This window comes from Planococcus citri, chromosome 2, assembly GCF_950023065.1.
Source record: "Planococcus citri chromosome 2, ihPlaCitr1.1, whole genome shotgun sequence".
Lineage (NCBI taxonomy): Eukaryota > Metazoa > Arthropoda > Insecta > Hemiptera > Pseudococcidae > Planococcus > Planococcus citri.
Window position 1 is genome coordinate 61206165 of NC_088678.1, and position 26954 is coordinate 61233118.

General features: G+C 32.5%; 1 protein-coding gene across 1 annotated transcript in view; it reads left to right on the forward strand.

Moving 5' to 3' along the window:
- The first annotated feature begins 3400 nt into the window (after nucleotides 1-3400).
- The window catches only part of exp (expansion), a 297616-nt gene continuing 274062 nt past the window's right edge, over nucleotides 3401-26954 (forward strand). The window contains exon 1 of the mRNA XM_065351980.1: nucleotides 3401-3788. Within this exon, the coding sequence (XP_065208052.1) occupies nucleotides 3724-3788 (65 nt within the window). The 5' untranslated portion in view covers nucleotides 3401-3723. The remainder of the gene's footprint in view (nucleotides 3789-26954) is intronic.

Below are 26954 nucleotides of genomic sequence, written 5' to 3' on the forward strand. Positions count from 1 at the left end.
AAATTCTTATTGAAAATTTGGTCAAAATTCTAAGATATTTTCCCCTCCTCTCTCGCCCCCCCCCCCGATACGCCATGATTTACATTCCTTGTGTAGTTGGTTATTCTAGTTTTCAAGCAATTTCTTGACAGGAGAAAGTTCTTGAATCAAAAATATTTTACTCTTTATACATACGAGTAGAATCGCATTTTGAGCAATTTTGAAGTTAGTTTTAGATTTTGAATCAATTATTCGACGAATTTGCAATGTTTTTTTTTCAGAATTTCAGTTTATGGCCAATTTTTAAATGTTTTTTTTTTTTTCCGATCAGATTTCCCCAGTTTGGGAATGAGTAATTTTTAAACAATGCGAGTCAATTTTTCAATTTTCAATAATTTCTTTTTGATTTTTGGAAAGAATTTGAAACTTTTGAAGAACTTTCACTATAGGTAAAAATCAAAAACAGAATTTTGACGTGATTTTTCACTTTTTAGAAAGTTTTACAAGTTATTTTTGAATTAATTTTTCAACTTTTAAATAATGGATTTTTCCAGTATTGAATGAAAATTTTTAAATTTTAAATTAGGTTTTAGACGATTTTGTAATATTTGATTCAGAATTCACTTTTAGACATTTACTCGTATTTTGGAATTGTTTTCAAGTTCTGATATTTTCCTTGATACTTGAGGAGTAATTTCTTTGATTTTGTGTCAATTTTTAGATCAAGTTGCGTTAAATTTCTGATTTTTAAGTAATTTTCAGTCGAATTTTGTTTTGTTTTGTTTTTCAATTTTTCGATTTTTTTTCAATATTTTTGAATTAAGTATGTAGTCTGTTTCAATCATTGAGATTGCCTAACTTTTACAATTCTGCGTATTTTAGGTAATTTTAGAAATTTGATGATGACATTGAAGCTGAAATTTATTTTTACTTTTTCACTCTTGTTGGATCCCAATATTTTTAAAGATTACATGAGAATATCAAAAAATTAAAAACCATGAATTTTCATATTCAAATCGATAATTTTGATCATTTTTAAATAGAGTCTTCTTCCTCCACTTGAGCCCTGTTTTTATTTTCGAGAGAAAAATGTTTCCAAAAATTCTGTCGAAAAATCAAAAAAACGTACTCACACTTCTCCTTCCTTCCTTCCTTCTCGAATTCCTCTGGAGTTTGAAACCAAATGAAGTGGCATATATAGGGTGTCTATGTCTGTCTAACCGGTAGTGAAAGTGGTGGTTTTGAAAATAGGTAGGCTACTGAAAGTAGGTAGTGAAAAAGATACGTAGGGAAAAAACGAAAAAATTCAAACGCCCGCAACAAACACCTTCAAATCATTGAAAAAAATTCTTCCAATTTGAATTTTTTTGAAAATTTTCCTGTGAAAAGTTTGACTTTTTTTAATTTTGTGTGTGTGGAAGGGGAGGGGGTGAGTGGAGAGCTTTCTGAAAATTTGTTTGAAAAAAGGTACCTACTTAGTAAAAAAAAGTAGTGATTTTTTTTAAAAATTGTCCTTCCTTTCAACTTTGATGGCATTTAGCATGAAAAGTAGTCCTACCAGAGCAAGAATAATGGCTTATGGGAGATTTCTACAATCCTCCTATTCCGATTGAGCTAAAATTTGGCTCACTGAAAGAGCTTGTCACCCACACTTCAAAACCTAATTTGAGCTCCCAATGTTGATTTTTCGATTTGTTGCGAATTAAAAAAAAATAGCCTGTCGGTATTTAATTTTTCGCTAAGAGAGTAAATCTTGAAATGAAAATCTGAAAGTCAGTTTGTACACTTGAGTCGACTACCTGAATCAATTGCAATCATTTTTGAGCTAATCTGAAGCTTCCAGGAAAATTTGATTTTTCTCCAGCAATTTAAATAATTTCGTGAGATTTTGTCTTTGGCGCAACGAGAAATTTGCCTTAGAATATTGCAAACGAACGCCCTCCTCAATTATTATAAATTCAATTTTTGTTTGAAAAGTAGTCTGCTCAAGTAAAACTCGACGACATAATGCCAAAAAAGTGAATTCTGTGCTCTTTCAACTTTCAAGCCATGACAGGTTGTGATGAAGGTTCCCTTGTAATGTTGATAACATCATCAGCTTTTGAAATCAGCTTAAAATTCGACTTTAAACTTGAGAATTTTTCAAATTTGAGCTCAATAAAATTTAGGGCAACCAATTAATGAGACCTGATTTCTTTTTGACCCTCCTTCTCTTCTTTCCTTCTTTCCGGAATTTGTCGCAGTCATCTCAAAAACAAACAATCGTAATATTTCGACCACCTTTGCACATAATAGATGTAATTTTCAAGTTCATGAACTATTATTACGACTACCACCTTCTTTCTCATTACGTAGTCCATATCTTCGCCTACATTTGGTGGAATACGGTGCTCTTAATTACCGCTGTAAATATTCGTTGGCGAATTGTAAACCATAATTATTCCAGAATGTCACTCCTTTTTTTGGGCTGATGAACGGTTATTCGCGATTTCCTCGTCATTGTCGAGAAATGTACCTAGACCTACGAATATACCTACATATTTGCGCATTGAACTAGACTCTGCGGAATACAGGTGTCGGTCCAGGATGGAGGTGGATGCAACTCTGTATTCTTTCGTTGTAAAATTCTTTCTTCGGGATTGCTCTCAAAGTTCCTACGATGAGCGGAAGAGACGCGGTACAGCTATGAGCAAGTGTGAACTGTGGATGTCCGCTGACTCTTGTCGAGTACATTGAATTTCGCTGCGTGACGCGACGACTCGACGCCGACGTCTTTTCGCACCTGCGGCTCACCTGTGGTGTGCGTGGCTGTGCCATGTCGATGAGAGACCGACGACGAGTCGACGAATATTACTGCAATAACGCGATGAAATCAATGCTCGCTAAGAGAAAGAGATACAGAGATGGAGAAATTAACCTGAGGTGTGGATGTGGAAGCGCGAACCTACGAAAGGTGTACTATCTATCTGTGGTACCTGACCAACGTCAAATACTTGTACTCGTACTCGTACATTCGAAAAACTGTCATATTTCATCGGACATGTACCCAAGGCTGGTAGCTCTCGATCAATACTACGAATACGATTGATTGCCCGCGTCAACGTAGTGAAAGATACTGCCCAAACTTACCAACCTGTGGGTACCTCTACTTAGTATACTCGAGAAATGGTTCCATATCTACCTATGTATTTGTACATACTCGTACACGGTGTGCAAGGTGGAATGCAACTAATTGCTTTACCGTAATTGCTCATACGCTGCTCGCCACTCGCCGCGTCGCGACGTTCGTGTATATTCGTCCAAATTCGTACGTGTGTTTCGGCTAAATCACACTTGCACCAACATGTTGCTGATACAGTAGATGATCATCCTGTTACGAAGAGATAGTGCTTTATTATTATTATAGTTTTTAAGTAGTTTTTTATTTTTATTAGTTTGCTGCTTTTTTTTTACTCAATTTTTTATGCAGTTTTTTTTTTCGTTTAGTTTTATTTTTATTTTAAATGTTTAGATGTTCGTTTTTTTTTTGTGATATTTTCGCGAGTGTTGATTTGATTTCATTTTTTTCGCTTTTAAATTCGGTGGAAAGCAGGTTTTTCCTTATCTAATCATGATGGGTTCGTGTAGAATTTGATTCGCGAAGTTGATTTTTTTTATCGGTATTTTTTCGATTGTGTTGTTGTATCGTCGTCGTATTGTTTTTTTCTTTTTTGCGAAAAGTTTCGATATACGAGTGGTCTCAAGATGATGTCCTTGTACAAAACTATTCGAGGAACTTCTGGTACACAAAAAAGGATCAGGGATCGAAGGTATGTTGAATTTTTTTACGAGTTTGGTGTAAATTTTCGAGGGATGCTTATTTGAATTTCATCTAAAATGACGAAGCTTCTAATTCGTTGTTTTCCCAATTTACATTTTGAAATTTTTTGAAATTGAATTGTTATCTTTTAGCCTATATTTTTTTAAAAAAATTGTTCTGTTTTACGGATTTATTTTTTTCAAATCGAAATTAAAATGCAAAAGGGATTAGTTTGGGGATCAGTTTCCATATTTTAAATGTCCTTCGTTCTTTAAAATTATTCTAACTTTACTTCGCATGTTCTACATTATTCTGCAGTCGATATTGTATTTTACATTTTGCAAATAAATTGGGTTGGCTGAAGATTTTTAGAAAAAAATTGTCATCAACTTGAAAATCGTCAAAATCTTCGATCAAAATCACCATCTTTCTCAGTTTTCGTGATTTTTTTCTTGTTTGCTGTGATGATTTCCTCAAATTTTCTCATTTTTAGTGGAAGATTTTTGTTTTGGAGGAGGAGAAAGAAGGGAGAAAAATTCAAATCAGATTTTTCACTTGACATTCCAAAATAACAACCCCCCCCCCCCTAAAAAACCAATTATTGCTCAGAGCTATAAATTGAAATGTATTTCTTAAAATTATAAAAATTCAAAGCAGATCTTTCACTTAACATTCCAAAATAACAACCCCCCTCCCCCCCCCAAAAAAATCAATTGCTCAGAGCAATAAATTGATACGCATTTAAAAAAAATAATTTATGACTTTTTCTTGGGATATCAAAAACTTTTTTAATCTATCTCTTTTAAATTTTGATTTTGAGATTCCCCCCTCATTTTAAATTTCGAGATTTTTGTCTGCAGTCAAGTTTTTGATAGCAAGTTTTTCTGATTTCAAGATTTTTCTTCTCAAGATTTTTCATCTGCAGAGATTTTGATTTATCAGAGATTTTGCTCTTCAATTTGTATTACAAGATTTTTCTCACCCGATTTTCTTCAACACAAAAATTACGTATGAGCTTGAGATTTTAATCTCAAGATTTTTCGATTCAAGGATTTTTGACCCATGATTTTTTGTATTCTCGAATTGTTGTTTTATGTTTCAATCCGATTTATTAATTTTTTCTGTTTAATGATTTGTTTAGAAGAACTTCTGATTTTTTATTTTTCAAAATATATTTTTTTAGTTACCTATTTAAAATTTATCAAGTATTCCGTTTCAATTTTATAGAATTTTGACAAAATATAATTGTCCATGTCTGATTGATTTTGTGGTATGGGTTTAAAAAGTACCAAAATTTTGGCACGGTATGAAAAAAGTTTCTTGAAAATGCTGAACTCTGTTTATGTAAGTAATACTCACCTGCAATTTCAAAAGATTTTGTTGTAGAATAGATTCTTGAAAAATTTTCCCTCTCTCCCTCCCTCGCCCTATTATCAATGAATCATGAAAAAAGTACTATATGGGAAGCCTGGATTGTAAAAGTGAATAAATTGCCTTTGGGATTTTGATGACTTTTTTTTTAAAATACGAGTAGATATCTCATTCTTTGAAACATTCTTGGCCTTTCCATTTTTAATTGCAATAAAGAAGAATAAAGCATGGAAAACGTCTTGACAGCTCGAAAATTTTGAAATATTTAGTAAAGATCATGCTTGTAGAATGTTTTATTTTTGAGGGAGAGTGCATATTTTTTTCAAAAGGAAAAAAATGAACTCGAAAGATTCGTATTTAGTTTCTTGTTTGCAAAAGTCAGTCATGAAAGTCAAGAAAAGTCCAGAAATTACTCAAAGCAATCGATCAATTCCTTCAAAAATTATCAAAAGTCCAAAAAATGTTTCAAAATATTTGTTGAAGAATAATTTTAGAACTTTCTGAACATTATTGAAGATGAAAAGATCGAGAAATTCAATTTTACAAACTTGATTTATCCACCAGAATAATGGTTCTCATTTTTTTCTCATTTTGAAAAATTATTATTATAAATTGAATTTTTTTGAGTTACGTTCTGAACTTTGTTGAAATTTAAATGCCCCTCCCCCCGCCATAAAAAGTTGAAAAAATTCCTTGCAAAGAAATCTTTCGTGTCCCTCCTCCTTCCTCCTCCAATATTTTTTGTGTATCTGATATTTGAGAGGTCTACTTTGATAAAAACGAGAAAATTGATCCGAAAATCGGGAAAAGTCAAGGAGAATCATTTTCCTGAAAAATTGAACACTTTAATATTGTTTTGATTGGTTTTTGAAAATTCTCTTAAAATTCCCGAATAGGTGCCTAAATTCGAAAAATCCTGCATTTCTTTTCAAATACTGGACATTTATTTTTATTTCATTTTTTTTTGACAAATAATTTTGAAAACCCTCGTATCTTTATACATGCGAAATTTGAAGAAAGAAAAGTGAATTGGGGGGGGGGGGGTAGAGGGGTTGAATGTTGAAATGCTTTCATTTCAAAATATCGAAACTTTCATAAATTGTAATCAGATTCCGAGATTGTATTGATTTTCAAAATATACTCGTATAAAAAACGAAGTTCGTTGGTGCAAAGTACTTAGAGGAGTAAATTAAGGAATATTTTTTTCCAAAAAATGTCTTTTGGAAAACATTTTGTGTAGTGAAAAAATCTTAAATTACGAATTTAAAACACAATTCGTTGGTTTAAAATATTATTTTTTGAAACATTGTTTTCATTTTTTCGTTTGGGGGGGGTGACTAGGAAATGGATCAAGTTATCGAAATTGATTTTCGTATATTCGATTTCAACCAATTTTTTAGCTCCAAAAATCTTCCAATTTATTCATGTTCTGATTTCTAATTTTTTCGTTGGGGGGGGGGTGTTTTTAATATTACTAGATTATTACCCCCTTCGTGAACAGGTTACATTTCATTCAAATTTTATCTTTATTCACTTTGAAAGTATTAGAAAAGTAAGCCATCTCCATTGAATAATTTTTGATTTTTGAAAAATACTTCCAAAGTTTTAAGAAAATCAAAATTTTTATTTTTTTAAAAATGATAATTGATACATTTCCACTGTCCTGTCAATAGGTATTTGAGTTGCATTTTGCATCAAAATCCAAAACACTGGTATAAGAATCAAGAATTGCTGTACATAACGTTCTACGGATTTTTTTCTTCTGACAATGAGAACTTGTTGATTTGTTCTGATCGTTTTCGAATTTTCAGTATTTATTGCACACTTGTACAGCTAATAGATAAATAATAATTCTCAAACATTCGTGGCCAATTTTGGCCTCTCTTTCGCATTGGTGACGATTTCCTCATCAATTTCCATCGTGTAAAAGTCACGTCGATTATTTCCTGCGTATGTGCTATGTCTTATTCTCGTATTCGTAGGGCTCAAGAGTACTGTATTTGTAAGCACTGGAGAGTAGATACATAAATCAATACGAATACGACATCCAAATGACCCTACATTATTCGTTAACACATTCTCCAAGCATTGTACTGTTTTTTTTGCTGCGTTTAAATGCGTCATACTCGCAGCACAGTGTACCATATTGCGGAATTTTCAATGAACACTGAACAGGCGAGTAAAAAAAAAAAAAATGGAAATGAATATACCAATATTATCAATCTTTATGAAACGCGTAAACGGTATTTATTGTTCTATGAAACAGCGAATTTTTTAAAAACTGGATTCTGTTTAAGTTTCATCATCATTTTAGTAATATCTAGAGAGTTTGAATTCTGATGTGTATGGCCTATGCAATCGTTAGTGTACTCGTTTGTGTGTTATCGATGTTGTGAATTTCTAGACCTAATCTGCCCGCGTTTTGTGTATAGAGAAGGTAATTTTACACGACAGACGTAACAGAGCTCTAGAAAAAAAAAAACGATAGACTTGGAAAGGCGAAGAGATGAAAAAAAAAATGCATGAAAGAACGATTAGCAATGTTCTATTTGTAATGACCTCAGATATTTTTACTTGAGGTACCTGTGTAAATAAATTAAATCAATTGTACATCGTTTACGACTACTGTAGTTTACCTTTGAACTAGGTTTCTTGGTAAACGTAACTTCTAATTACTATTTACGAAAGGTAATGTTGTCCGGAATCACGTCCCTGAATTAGTAATTAATATTTTATTAGTGTAAATCGATTTAAATTAAGTGAGAAGGTAGATGAATATTGCGTGGACGCCGGACGGTAGAAATACTTTTGATTTTTATAATCAGAGCATCGGCAAGGATTTATTCTGTAATGAAATAAAATAGGTATCTATAGATATGAAAAAATCGAACAATTTTTTTCTGTTTATAGGTAAATGTTCATACTAATGAACTTGGCATTGAGTGAAAGTATATTTGCTAGTTTAATTAGCCATTTAAACGTTTAATTCGTGTATGTACCTACAATGAGACACAAGAAATGCACTCGAGTGTAAAAACAATCTCCGGCTTTGTTATATATTTAGCGTGAACCCAACTACCATGTAGATTATAATTGCCTATGTAGGTTTTTTTCAACTCCCATTAATTATCCATTTTAAATTATTATTTGTCTTTTTTTGTGTGTAAGTGTTTCTTTTCATCTCTCTCTCGCTCTGTATCTATACATCTGCGTATACTTCTGTTCGACTGTTTTTTTTTCTTTCCTATTTCAAAGATCAAACTTAACAGTAAGATTTCACTTTTTAACCATCAGGATTAACGTTTCTCTGGTAACTCGAATCGTAGTATTTTTTGCTACTTGTATCGAAGTCGTCAACGAGCAATTATGAGGAGAGGAATTGAAATATTAATTTTACTCGCTTCATTTACAAGTAACTTATTCCATGTCCTTCAGCTGACCAGTATATACCCGATCCTTTTCTGGAAAAAGGAAGGAGGTGATGTAATACGTATCGAATTAAACAAGTGGGATAATTTGGATCCAAGTAGATCATCCGCCCCTTTCAGAATAAGTAAATGGGATGAGTTGACCTTCTATGTTGATTTATTTCTAAATACCGTAAATAATGGATTTGAAATGTTCATTTTTTCATATAAGAGTCGTTCTTTGAACCGAGGATATTCGTCTGAGCAATTATTTTTTGATCTTATTCAGTGTCTACTTCCGCATTGTTTTGATGTTTTTTTTTTTTTTATTATTTTGCATCAAAAGTACAAGGCTCTGTGGTACATTTCAAATTGCCATGTTACTTGAAGTTGATAAAAGTGTTGGTTATACTTTTTCAAAATTCTGGATACTACACTTACCCTATGTTTTTTTGAAAATTTTCAAAAAATTTAATTTTTCCAAATTTTGGCCTAATTTGGGGGTGGGGAGGGATGTTAGTTATATCAAAAAATGAAGAATTTCCGAAAGTATACTTATTTTTGTTATTTTCCAACTGGTTACACTGTCTTTCCAGCGTCACAGTCACAAAGCCGTGCTTTGAATCAAAATTGTCAAGGTTTCGCTTTCTACCAACAACAGCAAAACACTTAAATTTAGGTATAAAACTGAAAACGCATTGTTTCATGCCAACATTTTCTGAAAATGGTTGCTTTTTTGCTAAAAATCTCAATTATTCCTACCTCTATTTTTTTTGCCAAATTTTTCAAAAATTTCTTTTTCCAAATTTGTCTGTCTTGCTTTTTGCCAATAATTCCCTGTAATATTCTGGCTAGATTTCATCAGTATTTTCATCCACTAACTTTAATCACGTCACTAATCAGTTCAATTCAAATTCACCCCCTACCTCAATTAAAACTCTAAATCAAATAGGTACTTACTCACGCTTTCAAAGTTCATTAAGCGTTGTAAATTTAAAATCAAACACTTACCCACGATTCTTGAGTCAATTAATAAACAGTAAAAATTTATAGCTGTGGGCTCTCCGATTCCCACAGCCACCCCCGATTCACAAGATAATTCGGTGCTCATAAATGTCAAATTTTGATACCTTTATGGCTCTGGGCTCACGTTTTCGCCTCACACTCGCAACCTGTCAATATGATAAAAACCAAAATTTGAATGACGTTAATATTTCTCATCATAAAATGATGACACATGTAACAATTTGTACAAGAGCTAATGAGCTCAAGCACTTTTTAAACCCTTTTAAATTAACCACAAGTACATTCAAAATATGTGATCTGTCACAAGAACACCAGGTTAGTGTCCAAAACATGAATTTTACAGGACAGACATTTGAAGTTTTGAATCTATGTGTTCGGCAATCTATGATTCGTAGGTCCCTGAAACTTGGACCACTTTTGGCCACAAGGGGTACCAACATAACCTGACATTTTTTTCAAAATCAGGGTTGCCAAAGGCCGCCCGTACAACAATGACTATGCTAATTTCGATGTGAATGTCGACCCTGTGTTGAGCTAATTGTCGATGTAATTGTCGACTGATGTTGATCTGCATTCGTGTCGACAATTGGCTCAACACAGGGTCGAAATTCACATTGACATGTGGCATCCAAAAGTGACGGATGTGGATGGATCGACATTCACATCGAAATTTATGTCGACCTCCCGCATCATAACATTATAAAATTTGAGTTTAAAAATTGAAAAATTTTTTTCCAAAAATTACTTCATCTGATGTGCCTATTGCTCGTGCTGAAAACAGCATCAACATAAAGTCCACTTCCGAAGAAGTACAGACAAAAAGTCTGTACAAGCAAATAGTCGAACAGAAATTCTTTATATCAAAGATGGTGCAATACTTTATCTGCGAGTACTAAACTAATCCATTTTTCATGTCGACATGTTGATGTTAATGTTGATGTGAAATTCGACATCAACAAATACATCCACAATATCAACATAATCATCTACAACTCCAAAGTGTGGAAAAGTGCATAATTTCATCACAGCCCTAAAAAATTTGTTTTCCTCATTGAACAAGACCATATCTTCGAATGTTTATTTACTAAACTTTTAAACACTAAAACAGAAATTCTAATTTTGAAAAATTGGTCGACATAGTTGTAGATGTAAATTTCGAGCATCGAATTTTACATCTACATGTCGAGGTATCAGAAATAATGAGAAAATTTTGAAACTTTTCATTTACCTCGCTTTTGTACGGACAGAAGATTTCTACTAAATAATTAATTGATCGCTTTTCCATCATTATGTTGAAAAAAAACATAGTCGATGTAAATGTCGATGTCGACAATTGTTGTGCGGGCAATAATCAAAATTTCCCTAAATCAATTTTTTCGTTTTTTTTTAAATTTCACGCCAAAAATTTCGCGAAAAGTACTAAGAATGAATTATTAATATAAAATAAAGTTATTTATCAAGTTTTTCAATTTTTTCAAAAATTTTGTTCAAGGTGAAAAGAGTTGATTTTTCCAGCTTAATCCTCATTCAAATTTCAATAAAATGGCACTAATCCTCCAAATGTGGACCAATTGCCCCAAAAATTTGCATACCTATTGACTTCCCAAAACATATTTTCAAGAAAATCACAAAAAAAATTTTCAAACTTTTTTTGTAGTTGCTCTATTTTTTTAACCTTGAATTTAGGGTCAAAAGAATCGTTCGCGAACGTTTTAACCACCACAGGCGGATTCTGCACACTGAGTACTACTAATACCTATCCATAAAAAAAAACCAAATCTATTTTTGGACACTAACCTGGTTTTCTCGTGACAGATCACATAAGTTGACATGACATTTACGACTTTTTTATCACTTACTAATTATTCTGAATTATAACCCTTTTCCATTTGTCGTGCACATGCACCCTCCAAATTACAATTTTATGTCACCCGAATTTCAAAATTGCGCATCCTTTTTGATCCTTTCCCCAAATAAATTTAAATCAAACTATCTCACCAATTTGCCCAATTTGAAGCCCTCCCTCTCAAAAACGAACCAAATTTTATTATAAATACAATAGGGTGAGTTTACAAATCCTCAGTTGTTTTCGGACCTTCTAATAGATACTTTGAGTTCTGTTTTACGGTTCGTTTCTCGACTACCTACGTTGTTTATTTTTTTTTAAAGTTTGTTACTGAATTTTGTCAATTGTCGAGTTCACGGTTTTTATTTAATTTTTGTTTACTGAATTCCAATGTACTGTTTTCGGAGATTTATCGAATTTATTCGCGAATCAATTGATTGGTCAATTATTTTACTCTATTTTTCCATTTTTGATGAATTTTTCAAGCATTAAATTTGGAACAAAAAAATCAAAATTACATAAAATTGACCTGGAAAGCTGAAATTTGATACGTACCGTCGTACCCCATATATTTTCAAACCTCCAAATCTATTACAAATGGTTTAGAAAAGTGTTGAGTAATTCTGTAGCCTCCAGCAAATTTTTGAAAGTTGAAATTTTCATAAAATTTCAAGTTGGAAAGCGGAAGTTTGCTTCATATGCCCTGCTGAGTTGATTGGAGATGTGTTCAAGCTGTTCTGGGGTCTCCAGTCACACTTTGAAAAAATCAAAGTCCAGATTTTCAAAAAGTCGATAATATGCATGCAAAAAACCCAAAAACATTCACGAATTTGAGCATACTTCAGGATTTTTTGACCATTCAAGGTATTTTTTGATTACGTTTCGATAACTCTATGGCCAAAGTGTCTTTCTCACTTGAATTCATTTCATCTTTGGTCAATGATTGTATTCAGCCAAATTTCCAGATGCTAGAAAATCATTTTCTGTGTCACGAACGTCAATGTCGCTGAGTTGAAAATCAACAATATTATATTATGTACCCATCTAGTAGGTTTCTCGTAACGTAAATTGTGCTAACAAACTAAATTACGTAAGTAAATATCGGGTCGTCGTCATCACCATCGTCTTCGTCTTCGTCGTACTACAAAACGACTTGTAAAAAGGAGCAAGAAACCTGTCCAGAGTGTGCCATGGATCTGGTCAAATGATGCGATGGGCTATTAATCCATACGTTAAGAATTAGCTATACGTTTATCGACATAGCTTAGGGGGCATATACACCGATCGCAGACTGGTACTGCAGCCACAAAGTGCGCTCTGCGCGCATATTCGACGGTCCAAAGTCCACAGCGATGATTTAACTCGCATGTCGAATAATTAAACACGGTCGCCTTGTACAAATACATAATATTATACCTATCTGTCGGATGAATCATCGCCCAAATACATACTCTTATGGAAAAGAAAACCGCAAAATACACCGTTAAAAAAAAGATCATCGGCATCGCCACGAACACCGAAGACGCGGAATCCGTGTTTGGAAAAATTCACCTTTAATGGTATTTATTGGTTAAACTTGTCTCGTGTCTACACATTTGTGCTGCTCCTTTTACGCCAAGGTAGGTATTATGAGCAGCGCAAGTTCATGTAGATATATCCGAAATTGTAAAAAACTTTCTATCGATTACTGAATCGTGTTACTGTATCGGTTTCATTTTTTATGCGCTTATAGTGCTCGCTCAGCCTATAGAAACTCGAGCACAGTCGGACGCTTTTAAATTAAACGAAGCTATCTTCGTATAATTATAGAGTACAGCGATTTGATCGAGCTGTAGCGATTCTCGTATAAGTATACTTGATGCATCTGTACGTAATGTAGACTTTATGGATGTTATGGGAAAAATGACGTTCATGTTGTGGTTTTTGGTACTCCGATTGATGAATTGCTCGCCGATCTACCTCATACTTTCCTCTACCTGCAGCTTTGATCACGTCTGATTCTCTCACGAATCCTCATATTTTGCCAATATCCGATTGATTTGATTTTTCTGAAGAAAATGTGCTAAAAAATTTCCAAAGACAGACGAATCATGTTATATTGTAATGTATATATGACCAGGAGAAATTGGCCAAAGTTTGGCGATGGAAAGTTTTCCGATCGTAGGTTTGTGTGCGAGGAATTGAGAAAAAAATGAAAGTATTGTACGATTATGAGGCGATTTCCAAAGATAGAAACGCTACCGTGAACATAGCGTGATTAAAATTTTTCACTGTTTGGATTATTACGCGTATGGGCACGCGTCTCAGTGCACGTGCATGTGCCTTCAAAGTGCCCGAATATGTGTTTGAAGAAGCTCCATTGATATGAGTAGCCGCCGCATTGATGCGCAAGCCTGTATATTGTATGCTGCATGATCATATAATTTTTCATACTGGTTTATGGATCGCGAGTATTACACGCGATCGTTGAAAAAATTAATGATCTGAAGTTTTTTTTTACATTGCCTTTACTTAACGGGATCACTGATCAGTATTTCAATATGAGGAAATGTCGATGTGAGGATCCATCTTGGGTGGAACTGGAAAATGCATAGATCATGAAGTAAGAATGAGGAGCGGATCATACGTGATGGCTTCGTGTTTGGGAATTTGAAGTCTCCAGTAGGAGATGGTGAACTAAAGAGGGAAGAAGGAATCTTCTACGAAGTGTAAAAATGAAATTCGGAAATTGTAGATTTAAAAAAAGATTCTAATGAAACAACAAAAATTAATATCACCTTAGAAGGAATGGAACTTCTGAACTTATGTATCAAATTTCAAGCTAATAAGTAGTTTTGTTCGTCCTCACAATCAGCATCAGTGATTTGAATAAAAGTGAATCTTTGGCAATGTTGCAATTTTTTTGTAAAAAAAAGTGAGAATTTGACAATTTTTATAGCATTAAAGCGAGAATTTTGGGCGATTTTCGACTGAAAAGCAAGACTGACAATTTTGTCGAAAGATAAGACTTTTTGCAAATTTCTGGCTAAAAGGTAAAACTATTCTGTTATTTTCAATTTAAAAAAAACTGAGATTTAGTTATGGGTCATTTTTCGAAAAAAGAAGTGAAAACTTTTAGCAATTTTTGGTAAAAGAACAAGACTTGGAACAATTTTAGCAAAAAAAAATTTTTTTGGGAAAAAAGTGAGACTATTTGATTAGATACATAATTTTGAGCAGAAAAATAAGAATTGGGGGCAATTTTCGACAAAAAGCAAAACTGACAATTTTAGCGAAAGGCAGAACTTTGGAGGCGAGACTTGGATCTCTGGGAAAAATCACTACTTTTTTTGCTACCCTTTTTCAGTAAACTTTTCAGAAAGCTCTCTACTCAACTCCCCCCCCCCCAAACACGCAAAAAATTGATAAAATCAAAGTTTTGAATTCCGCTAGTTTTAAAATCATCGTCGCCGCCGCCGTAATATCGTTAATGTCGTTAAACCGCAGTCGCATAAGTATTTACATATTATATGTATGTTCAACATTCTATCACAATCTACCTATACCATCGACGGTCGTTCTTAAAACTCATCAAATAAAATCGATTGAAAATCACGCAAATGGCTAGAATTAAGGCTATTAAAAAATCATCGCGAGTCGTAACGGTTGGTTACGTCATTTATGGCTGCTTCTGTGTGGCGATGGATGGCGGCGACGATGACCAGAAACGCGTAAATAATGTCTTAATTCGGGCGAATGGTTGAGCGCGAGCCATACCCAGCATGGCCACCTGAATCACCGATGTCGGTTTCACTGCATTCTTTTCCTTGCCGATTGTCTTCCTTTTCTCGTAACTCTTGTAATATTATTGCGGATTCCACGATGTGTGAAACTGACTCGCGTGTGTGCTGGTTTTTTGGCGTAAGTATCCATCTTCGTCTTACAGGTGGCTCTAGCATGTCATCGAGATATATTAATGTATCTCATCTATACTGTGTATGTACTTGTATTTGTAATATGCTAAAAAAATGATCGATGGCTCAAACGGTGTTGAATTTTATGCTGATATTTCGAATTTTTGTGAGTTTCATGGATCGTAATCATCTGATTTGGAAAGAGGATTAAGAGAAGTGTTCAGAAAATTTGCATCAATTGAGAACAAATTATTTTTTGATCAAAATGAATGAATTTATTGGTAGAACGCATATCATTTCATGTTTATTGAAACAGGGGGAGAAGGAGGAATCATTAATGTAGATTTTTGGATTTGAAGGCACATGAAAGTAGGAAATTCCCATATCGAAAAAAAAACATACTTCGTATCTTGAATCCCTAAGAAATTCATGGAGGATTTGAGGAAATGTAGGTTCTTGAAGGGAGAGGACCATTTTTGGGAAATAGACACAGTTTTTTCTTCGGTTAAGACTCAGGATACGGCATACCTCCTCCCCCTCCCCCTATATAGATTTTATTTCAGTTTCTACACCTTTCCAGGGAAACGAGAACTCCATTCAAGGTCACTTTTAGAATAAAAAACATTTGTCAGTAATCGAAATTCAATTTTTCTGAATGAAATAAAAAAATTGGGTTTTGACCTTGAAATTTGATCTGTCGGTTTGATTGAGCGATCATTCTGCTCAGAGTCAAAGTCACTTGGAAAAATTCTAGTCTCGGAGGTGTCTCTGGAGTGAAGATGTAGACCTTGAAAAAGTGGAATTTTTGAAAAAATTGTGATTTTTCCAATTTAACCCCTACCTAATCTGTTTTGGGAAAAATGGACTGGTTCCAAAAAGTAGTATTTGAAATTCTTTGTCGATCTACATCATTACCATATAAATCTATAACCACTTTTAGTGTCCTACTGAGTGGTTGATAAATTTTTTAATCAATTACCTATTTGATTACCAATTTCAGAAATTTGAAAAAAAAAAAACTATATAAGTCTCGGCTATTTTTCTCGATTTTTTGACAATGATTCTGATGGATTCAAATTTCACTATTGTCAGTTCATCGTGAAAATTGTATTCAAAGTTAGCTCTAATATCTAAAAAAAACAACATTATTTTTAAAATGATACAGGAAAAAAAATTCTTGAAGTACGAGTGCAGATTTTTTTATAGCTAGAAAAAAGTTGAATTGACGTGAAATTTTCTAAAAACAACTTCAAAATTGAAAAAGCACTTATTTATTGCATTCATAAAATTTGTTTTTAAAATCCATAAAAAATTTGTTAAATTCGCAGGGTGTCTATGTCTGCCAGTTCTATCCTGCAATTGGCCCAGATTTTGTCCTATTATCAAAGTCCTGTTTTTAATTTTTTTTTCAATATCAAACCTCAATTTTTGCAAAATTTTCAAAGCTTTCCATTTTAGCAAATTGAATTAAAAATTTCCAAAATTTTTAAACATTTTTGCATCCTTGTATCGCTTGATCAGAAGCATAGAGGATTAATAAATTGCAATCTTCTTTTAAAAATACATACGCTGAAAAAGTGTAGTAATTAAAATTTTTAAAAACAAAAAATTAAAGTGACAAATATCTTCTTAACACCCCTTTTGCCTTCCAAAACATTAAAATACTCGTATCTGCAGATGGCATTGAAAAATCGAAAAATTGACGTATAAAATCCCTCCCCCTCCCCCCCCCCGCCACCCTCCCACCTTCTCCAACACCCTAAAAAAATCGCGAAGTATCTGAAAAATATCCTGCCAGAAGTTTTGCTCGAGTCCTACGAGTATGAATATTGAAAAACATTCCAAGCACAAACTTACTATGTACATTTTTTGATTCTTGATAAAAATTTTACGAATTTTAAGGCCATTCTTAGCCTGATAATTTTATGCAAAAATTGTGAAGATTATTTTTCAATTCAACAGTCATTCTCGCGATTTTGTCATATTTTCTTTCATTTATCGTGGTTTACACAATTTTTTAAGAATTTTTTTTTCAACCATTCTCAGCAAATGTTTAAAAGTAAATTAACGATTTTCATCACAATTTTGGCAATCTTTAATGAAAAATGGAAACCTAAATTACTTTTTCGATATTGTACATAATTTTCGAAAAATGTTTATTCTTTTTTGAGTGGATTTTCGGTTGAATTTTTTTGAGGTACCCAACGAATGTATCTAACGGTTCTGCAAATCCTGAAAGTCTTGCTAAATAAACCTGCTAACTATTTGTCGATTAGTCTTCCAAGTACTGCAGTTGTCCTGTTTTTTATCACTTTCATCAAAAAGTATTGCTTTTTTTCAATTAGACTTCAAATTTTCAATTCATTTTTCTTTTTTTATGGAATTTTGACAATTTTTTTTTTTTGAAAAGGGGTCATTTTCTGACATTTTTAGAACTTGAATTATGCATTTTTGAGATGCTCTTCTTATTTCAAATTCAAATGAAAAACTTACTGTTCAAATTCAAAAAGTTTCGAAGTTTGAATCAGAAAAATGAACTCCTGCCTGCATAAATCACCCTTTTTTTTTTTTTCAGTTCTCATCAAAACACAAATTTTCTGAAAGCTTTTGATCTCGTTTTACTCGGGCTCGTTTTCTTTTCTTTTTCTGATTTTTTTTTTTTGAATCATCATTAAATTTTTGAAATTTTGAAGCAAAATAATAAACTTGTAATTCTTCACACAAGAAAACATCGTTTTTATACCTCTAAAAATCCTTCGCCAGGGTCAGTTTGTTTCTCTTTGAAGGTTTTTCTTTTCTAAATGACGTTCAAATTTCCCATTAGGTATATTTTTTTACATTTTTTAAAAATTTGTTACGTTGAAAAAAAATTTTTATTTGCCCTATTTCATTAATCATTATCATTACATTAACAAGAACTTTACTTAAGGGTGGAAATGAAATCAAAAATTGAAATGGTTAAAATTATATTTTTTCGACATTTTCTTGTTTGAAAAAAATCTTGAGCTGTTTGAAGACCTTTGGAAAAGCGAAAAATCTGAATAAGTATAAAATTTTGCCTCGTCCCCTGCCTCTTTTTTAAAAATTACAAGTGTTTAAAAAATGTCCTGCTAATGTCCTGTTTTTTTATTTTGGAATTTTTTTGAAAATCCTGCCAACAATAAGCCATTATATTCGTACTTATAGTTTTCCAAAACTGAAGAAAGGTGCATTTCAATTACATACATATTTTACCTTTGAACGCAATTTCGAGAATTTTGATTATTTTCGTTTTTTGGAAACAGTTTTTTTTCGAAAAAGTTTACTCCAATTGACCCTTTCATTTTTGAAAAGTTGAATCTGAATCAATTGTTAATTTTTTACGAGTAAGTAGAACGAAGAAAAAAGATTTATTATTTCGTAAAAATTTATTGTAAGGTCAAGTAATTAATATTTGAAGTTTCGTAAAAAAAATCGTTTCAGTTACTATTTCGTTACTTGTTAGTGAAAGAACCTAATCACAATACAAAACTCGAATAATTGAAATCTTTCAATTAAAATTCTACTCTATGAGTATTTCCTGAAAAAAAAAAAAAATACCTACTCCTTAAAAATTTAAATATCCAAACCTATCCAAATTCACAAATATTTCCAATAATTCGTCAATTTCCGTCGAAACCCACGTGAAATTCCTACCAGCACCGTCTTCAATGCCATTAATTACCGAACCATGCATCTGTATATAGAAATCCGAAATTAAACTCACGATCGTCGTAAAAATTGCGGCTTATGGGCGAATTTCTGAAAATTCCAGCGGTTGCAGACGCCTCACAAAGAGAATTAGGTGAAAGGTGAAAACTACATTATACCTGCCGACTATCAGGTACATGTTGTGTATACGATACCTACCTAGGTATGTACTTGCGCACGAATGAAATTTTAATTGAAATGCGAAAGAAGATCATGAAATAATTTGAGGGCGTTAAGGTCGCGTACTCGTATTTTTCTATTACGAGTACCTATACCTAAGTATATGTACATTCGTCGATGAGCTGGCTGGGTGATTGATACACATGTGTAATCAATGCAGAATGCACAACCAATCGTACCTATATCATTCTACCAAGTGCACGAGAATTCCGATCAAGGTCTTGTGTGTGAGAGAATTGATGATGAACTGTGCCACAACAGATGAGAGATGAGAGGGAGTAAAAACAAACAAGAATTCAATCGTCGGTAATGATCGTATTCGTATTTCGTATTGACAAATTTAAACGTCTTGTTTTCGAAGATACGAAATACGATAGTGTACTTATGGATAGATGGAGGTAGTCCTGTGAAGACTGATGAGAAGATCCATAGGCAAGTCTCACAAGAAAATGACGATAATTTCAAGGAACTAGCAAACGTAATATAATTCGAATCACGTCTCAGCGAAAAATATAGTAAATCTGGAATATTCCGCGAATGTCGTACGACGATATCATCAAATTATAAAAAATAAATTCCGTCTTCGTCTGTCTCACTCGTATATAAGTAAAACACACTCGATCTCGACAAATTGTACTCGTAATTGCACTGAGATGCGTTAGGGTTAGAAACATTGGCATCGTGAAACGATTATCGATTCGGAGTCCTGGCTTTAATAAATTTTAATCGAGGAAACATTAACGGCGCGAAAATATTACCACTGGTTAGTCGAACGTGAAATTAGAATAAAAAAAAAATCACGCCGGATAATAAATTCGCCCGAGTACTACGCATTTGTCGAGTATTTATTACGTATCGATTGAATCTTCGAATAGAGTATGTGCCATAACGTGTTCTGGTTTCGCACTTTTTTTCTTCAACTCTTTTTAAAACATCGCTAATAAAGTACGATGAACCGGTTCAAGGACGGACGTTGGTAAAGCATTCGGCGACGCCAGGCTACAGTTCATCGTATATGTGTATCTTAAATATCGACATCGGTATGTATATTATAACGGTTGGACATCTCCAACTCGTCTTCCTTACTCTTCTGTGTCTTCTGTGTATTCGCGAAATACCATCTAGAGAGATGTCATCGTGTAAAAGTAACTAATTGCGTAGAAGAATCGTTTAAAACATTGGCATAAATTAACGGAGAGGGAGTTCGTATGCCAGACTCCAGAGTCGAGAGTATAGTTAAGATGTTAAAGAAGTTGCATAAACATTCCGCCGTAAATAATGCTTCGATCGTTCGTAATGCTCCAACGAGCCAGATGCTGCGCTACCCGCGATGATCTCGTACTCTCGTATCAAAGATCATAACCTGCGATGAAAAGAAGATGTGACGAGTTGTCGCAGCATCGTCCTCGAGTCTGGCTAGGAATTGCACCGTATATACGAGTAGTGAAAATTGCATACACACTATTGAACGTACATACGAGATAGACCATAATTTGCATATTAATAGCGTGAGCCATATTACACGACGATTAATTAAGAAATTCCGAGCTCGAAATTTATTCCATGTATTAGAAAGTCCACCAACCAACAGCACATCAAACGGAAATATGTATAAGTGAATTCAACCATCTACATATGTATACGTACGAACCGTTATTCGACTCAAAAAAAATTCTTCATTGCCATTTGTTAGCTGACTAGGTACTTGTATGTACCTACTACATTTAGTCAAAAAGTATATAAAAATGATTAAAACATCTCTTCTTCTATTTTTTTTAATGGGTAACCCGACCCAAGTACCCAAGTACTTACCTATACTATAGTATAGTATAAGGTGACCGAATCGCGATGGCCATATAACCTCAGGTACATTGCACTCGAAAATGTGGTATTATATGTATAGAGAATTAAGTGTTTACACGCGTTTAAAAATTGCGGTCACGTTTTTCGGTTTTTCAACCACCGCGTGCAGTTCTCATATTCGCAAAACAAAAGTATAGGTACGTATGATGGGCCAGCGCCTCTTTGCCACTGTGTTTATCGTGTGAGAAACCAATGAACTGTGTAATGCGATTTATGCCATCATCGTGGTGACATTTACTAAGCTCGATCGTTGGGAAATTGACCAACGAAGGAATTCGAACCGAGAATTTAGAACAGGTGTGAGAAAAAAAATCTATGGTCAGGGTGTAGGTACCGAAATCGACGTGTATGGTTGTGGTTCGCCCAGAGAGGTGTAATAGGTAGCCTTGAACAGGTGGCCTGCAATTTTCAGTCGTTTGGAAGGAATAATTTTGGAGAAGATGAGAGTGATGACGATGAAGAAATGTTTTAAGTCACGTTTTTGAGACTAAATCACTGATGTACGGTGAAGGAGGAGGAAAATCGCTTTCTTGCGAAGTAAATTTTAAAGGATGAACGAAAAAATGAGGTTCTATTACGCTAATAAAGGAGGCGTCTCAAGTGACGCGAAAATTTTTGAAACTCACGAAGCTACGAGTAGATCGAAGGAGTATGCAAAAAAATATCACCAGCCAGAATTTCAAGTGCTGAAGTACGTTTCTCGATTTTTAGGAAATTTTTGAGAATCAAATTTGTGCCAAAAATTCGAAAAAATCAAAATTTTACCAAATTGACCTAGGAAACTGAAATTTGGATAGCAAAGCACCGAAATAGAACCATTTTTTTCATTTTAGATTTCATAGTATTAAGTAACAACACATGCAATTTCAACTTTCTTCTTTGGGCTGAAAAAAAACACTCGAAGTGTTTTGCTCCAGTCTGGGAAACAACGAGAAGAAGAATAGACATTGTGAGAACTTTTTTGATCGTCCTGTTTTTTTAAAACCTGTTTCCGATGATTGAAATTTCCCCTATTTTTTTGCTTTTTTTTGCAATGTAATGATTTTTTTGAATATAAAGTTTTTTTATAATTTTAACGCGTTTCCTGACATTTTTTGCAACTTTTACCAAAATTTCATTGCTTTTTGTTAATTTTTGATCAATTTAGTTCTTTTTTTATATACATTATGTAGGTACTTTTTGAAATTTTTTGTGATTCTGAAAGTTTTTTTATACAAAGTTTTTTTGCATAATTTTAAGACCTTTTTAACATCTTTGGCCTTTTTTCGCACATTTCACTGAAATTTCATCATTAGGTATTCATTACTTTTCAGTGATTTTAGGGCTTTTTTTATTACCTTTTTTGATTTTTTTGCGTGATTGTACATCATTTTGATTCGGTTTAAATTCATTTTTTCTGCTACTTTTGTCTAATTTTTCTGAAGTTTTATTAGTTTTTGGTCATTTTTAATGATTTAAATATTTGTTTCTTAATTTTAACGATTTTCCTGTCATTTTTTGCAAATTTCACCGAAATTTCATACACTTTCTTTTTGTTATAATTTTTGGTCAATTTAGTTCTTTTAAAAAAATACATATATATGTACTTTGTGGAATTTTTTGTGATTCTGAAGGTTTTTTTATAAAAAGTTTTTTTGCGTAATTTTAAGATCTTTTCGACATTTTTTCTGACATTTTTGCTAATTAATTTAAAATTTCATTATTGTTTTTGAATTTTTAATGAATTTAGTTTTTTTTCGAGTTCTTTTAAATACACTTTTTGATATTTTTAGTGATTTTAATGATTGTATTAAATGCTTGTACATCATTTTAATGCGGTTTAAATACACATTTTTTCATGCATTTTTATCTAATTTTACTAAAATTTTATTAATTTTTGATAATTTTCAGTGATTTAAATATTTTTTTTGAGTTCTTTTGCATAATTTTAATGCGTTTTTAACACTTTTTTCCAATATTTCTAGCAAATTTTTCTAATATTTTGTTATTTTTTGGTAATTTTGAGTGCTTTTTGTTTTATTTTTAGCGCGTTTCTTTACTTTTTTGGCGTGTTTAATGATTTTTATCGATTTTTGAGCGTTTTAAATTAATTTCAACATGTTTTCACCACTAATTCATGCGTTTTTGACAAATTTCATCGAAATTCCATTACTTTTGGGTAATTTTTACCAATTTTAATGCTTTTTAAAATTTTTTTTTGTATCATTTTAAATACGTTTTCGCACATGTTTGAAGAATTTTCTTGTATGTAATTTCATTACTTTTTGGTAAATTTTTAAAGTAATTTTAATGATTTTTTTTGAGCGTTTTACAACATTTTTATAATTCTTCTACACTTTGCCATACATTTTTGGAGAAATTTTATCAAAATGTCATTGTTTTAAGGAAATGTGCAATGATTGCACTGAATTTTCATCATTTTTTGTAAATATTCAGTTTTAATGCATTTTTTGATTCACGGACAATTTCCCGAATCCATTTGCCCGAACAAATTTAAACCCGAATTACCTTTTCCCGAATAAGTTTTTCCCGAATTCTGCTACCCCGAATACCAATTCCCGAATCCATTTCCCCGAATTTTTGGTTCCCGAATCGTATATACCCGAATTTCTGGTTCCCGAATCTTTTATACCCGAATTTTTGCTTCCCGAATGTTATTTACTCGAATTTTATGGGGATTGTTGGGGAGAAAATTGGGCATTCTTGAGCCCAATCTTGGTAGCAATCACCCAACGTACGAGTATCTACTAAACTATAATACTCTAAATCCCTTCCAAAATTGATCCTGAAAAGAAAAAATTGCACCCATCAGCCCCAATCACAGTTAACCCACTCTACTACTGAATCAAAAACTAAATTACCACAAAAAAATAGTTACAATGTCCGTGTGTAAAGTATGAAAAATTAAAAGTTTTTAGGTATAAAAATTAAAAATTGATTGAAAGTTTAATAAAAATTGTAAATTTATTAAAAATTTGATAAAAACTTGGAAATTCATTAAAAGTTTTATAAAAAATTACAAATTTATTAAAAGGTATAAAAAAATTAAAAATTTTATTAAAACTTTTATAAAAAATGAAAAAATTTTAAGATCTATTCGGGAATCAATTCATTCGGGAAAAAAAAATTCGGGATAAAAGTATTCGGGAAGTTTGTTACTCGGGTAAATTTTGGTTCGGGATTATTCCATTCGGTGGAAAAAATTCGGGGGAATGGCCGGGAACCGCATTGATTAGCTTTTTTAAAATTTTTTTTTGTAATTTCGCGATTTTTTGATCTTTTTTACATCATTTTAACATGGTTATATGTAGTGGTTTTCATGCATTTTTTTTCAATTTTACTAAAATTTCATCATTATTACTGTTGGGTAAATGTCAGTGATTTAAATGTAATTAAGGTACCTATTTGAGTTTTTTTTTGTATTTCTGCTTTTTTTTGACCACTTTTACATCATATTAACATGTTTTCAGTGGTTTTTTCTTGGATTTTTTTTTTTGCAAATGAAGGGCCCAGTTCCAAGTCGGCCTAAGTCCATTTTTTCCGTTTCGAGAAAAACGCAAATAACTGTTTTTCTCTCCCTTCCGCTTCAATAATAAATGATGTGATTATATGGTTGTGAAGCTTGATATTTCTGCTTTAAAGTACCATATTGGTATTTTTTAAATTTTGAGTATTTTCAGCTCCAGAGCACGTCAAAGAGTCAGAAAAAGTGGACTTAGGCCACTTTGGAATTATCTGATGTTAAAAATTTCGAAAAAGAGCTGAAAAAGTGCGTTTTTTCAAAAAAAAATTCACGAATCATTAATTTAATACATTTCTGAAACAATTTCATTCAAAGCACCTATTTGTACATACCATCCCGGGAAAAAATGGGACAGATCTAATTGTATCTGATCATATCTAATGTGATCAAATTAGATCTAAAAATTGATCAACATAGATCAGATTTGATAAAATTATATCTGAATGTTGATCATCTTAGATATAAATTTGTCCCATTATATCTGGTCATATATATTAAGATCCAATTGGATCTAAAAAGCTTCAATCGTATTTCTTACAAACATATCTATTCAGATCAGATTTGATCAAATTATATCTGAATTGATCTCATTATATCTGGTCAGATCTATGAAGATCCAGTCAGATCTAAAATGTTTGAATAGTATTTCTTACAAACATATCTATTCAGATCAGATTTGATCAAATTATATCTGAATTGATCTCATTATATCTGGTTAGATCTAATGAAGACCCAGTTGGATCTAAAATGTTTGAAACGCATTTCTTGCCAACATGTCTGTTCAGATCAAATTTGATAAAATTATATCTGAATGGATCTCATTATATCTGGTTAGATCTATGAAGATCAAGTTGGATCTAAAATGCTAGAAAAGTGTGTCGTTTTGGCTACTCGCAGATAAAGTCTTGAGCAGAATCCTATATAGGGTTCAAGGCTCAAACTTCCGAATTAACTTTTCATGGTTCCATCTAAGTAAACTTGATCGAGTACAACATTTCTGTTGAAAATTAGAATTTTCATTATCAGTATTCGATCTACCCATTTTTTGGAGACAAACTACATATTAAAGGGCGAGGATCCAAATTGGACTAAAACACTTCTATATGTAAATGAATAAAACTGAACATTGACCAATAACATGATTAGATCTAACTAGATATAGAAAATGTCTCTATCTAGATAGATCTAACTGGATATAATTAGATCAAATTATATATAGTTAGATCTATCTAGATAGGGACATTTTCTATATCTAGTTAGATCTAACCATTTTATATATAATTAGATCTACTTAATCCATTTTTTCCCGGGATGATGAATAATACATGTGAAAACGCCTTCACTCGAAAATCGTTGAAAAACTTCTGAAAAACCGCACTTGTATACAAATATTCGTAAAAAAGGTATGATTTAGGCCACTTTGGAATAATCAGCTTTTTTTTCGAACCGGTAAAACAGCGCTCCTGAGCAAAATAAGTAACGCCAGGGGTTGGGACAAGGTGGTAAAGGTGTTAACCGAGCTGTACCACCACATGGCGCTGCTAACTCAAAAATGATAAAAATGGACTTAGGCTGACTTGGAACTGGGCCCTTCAAATGTTACTAAAACTTCACTACTTTTGGAGAAGTTTTGGTGGTTTTAATGCTTCTTAGAGTATTTTTTCTACACTTTATGGCATTTTCAGTGTTTTTTGATGAATTTTGGGTGTTTGGGTAATTTTCTATGATTTTAATACTTTTTTGCATAATTTTAACAAGTTTTCAACACTTTTTCTTCATTTTCGACAAATTTCCTGAATTTTTATTTCTTTCTGTTAATTTTTAGTGTTTTTTGAATGTTCTTGTATAATTTTTTGGTATTTTTGATTTGCATTTTCACATTATTTTAACATTTTTTAATAATTTCTTACGCGTTTTTTCAAATTTTACTAAAATTTTCACTGGTGAGTAATTTCTTACTTATGATTTTAATTGCACTTTTAAACCAAAAAAAAAAATTACCTACTACTTTTTGTATATTTTTTTAATACCTAATTTTTTTATCGATCGTTATTTTTTCGTGTTCTTCAGTTATTTTAATCCATTTTGAATGTTTTTCATTACTTTGGTTTTTTGCAGTAACTGTAATATCTTTTTGAAAGTTTTTGCAACATTTTGACTCCTAATTCAATGGTTGGAAGTTACCATTTGAAAAGTTCAGTAATTACTGTGAAGACCTTATTTTTGCCTCTAATTTTCAGAATATGGAATCTCAGCATTCTGTGGCGTGACGGGAGGGGGCGGGGGTTAAAACTGAAAATCTTCCAATTTTGAAAGCGTGGAGAATAATTTGTGGAGC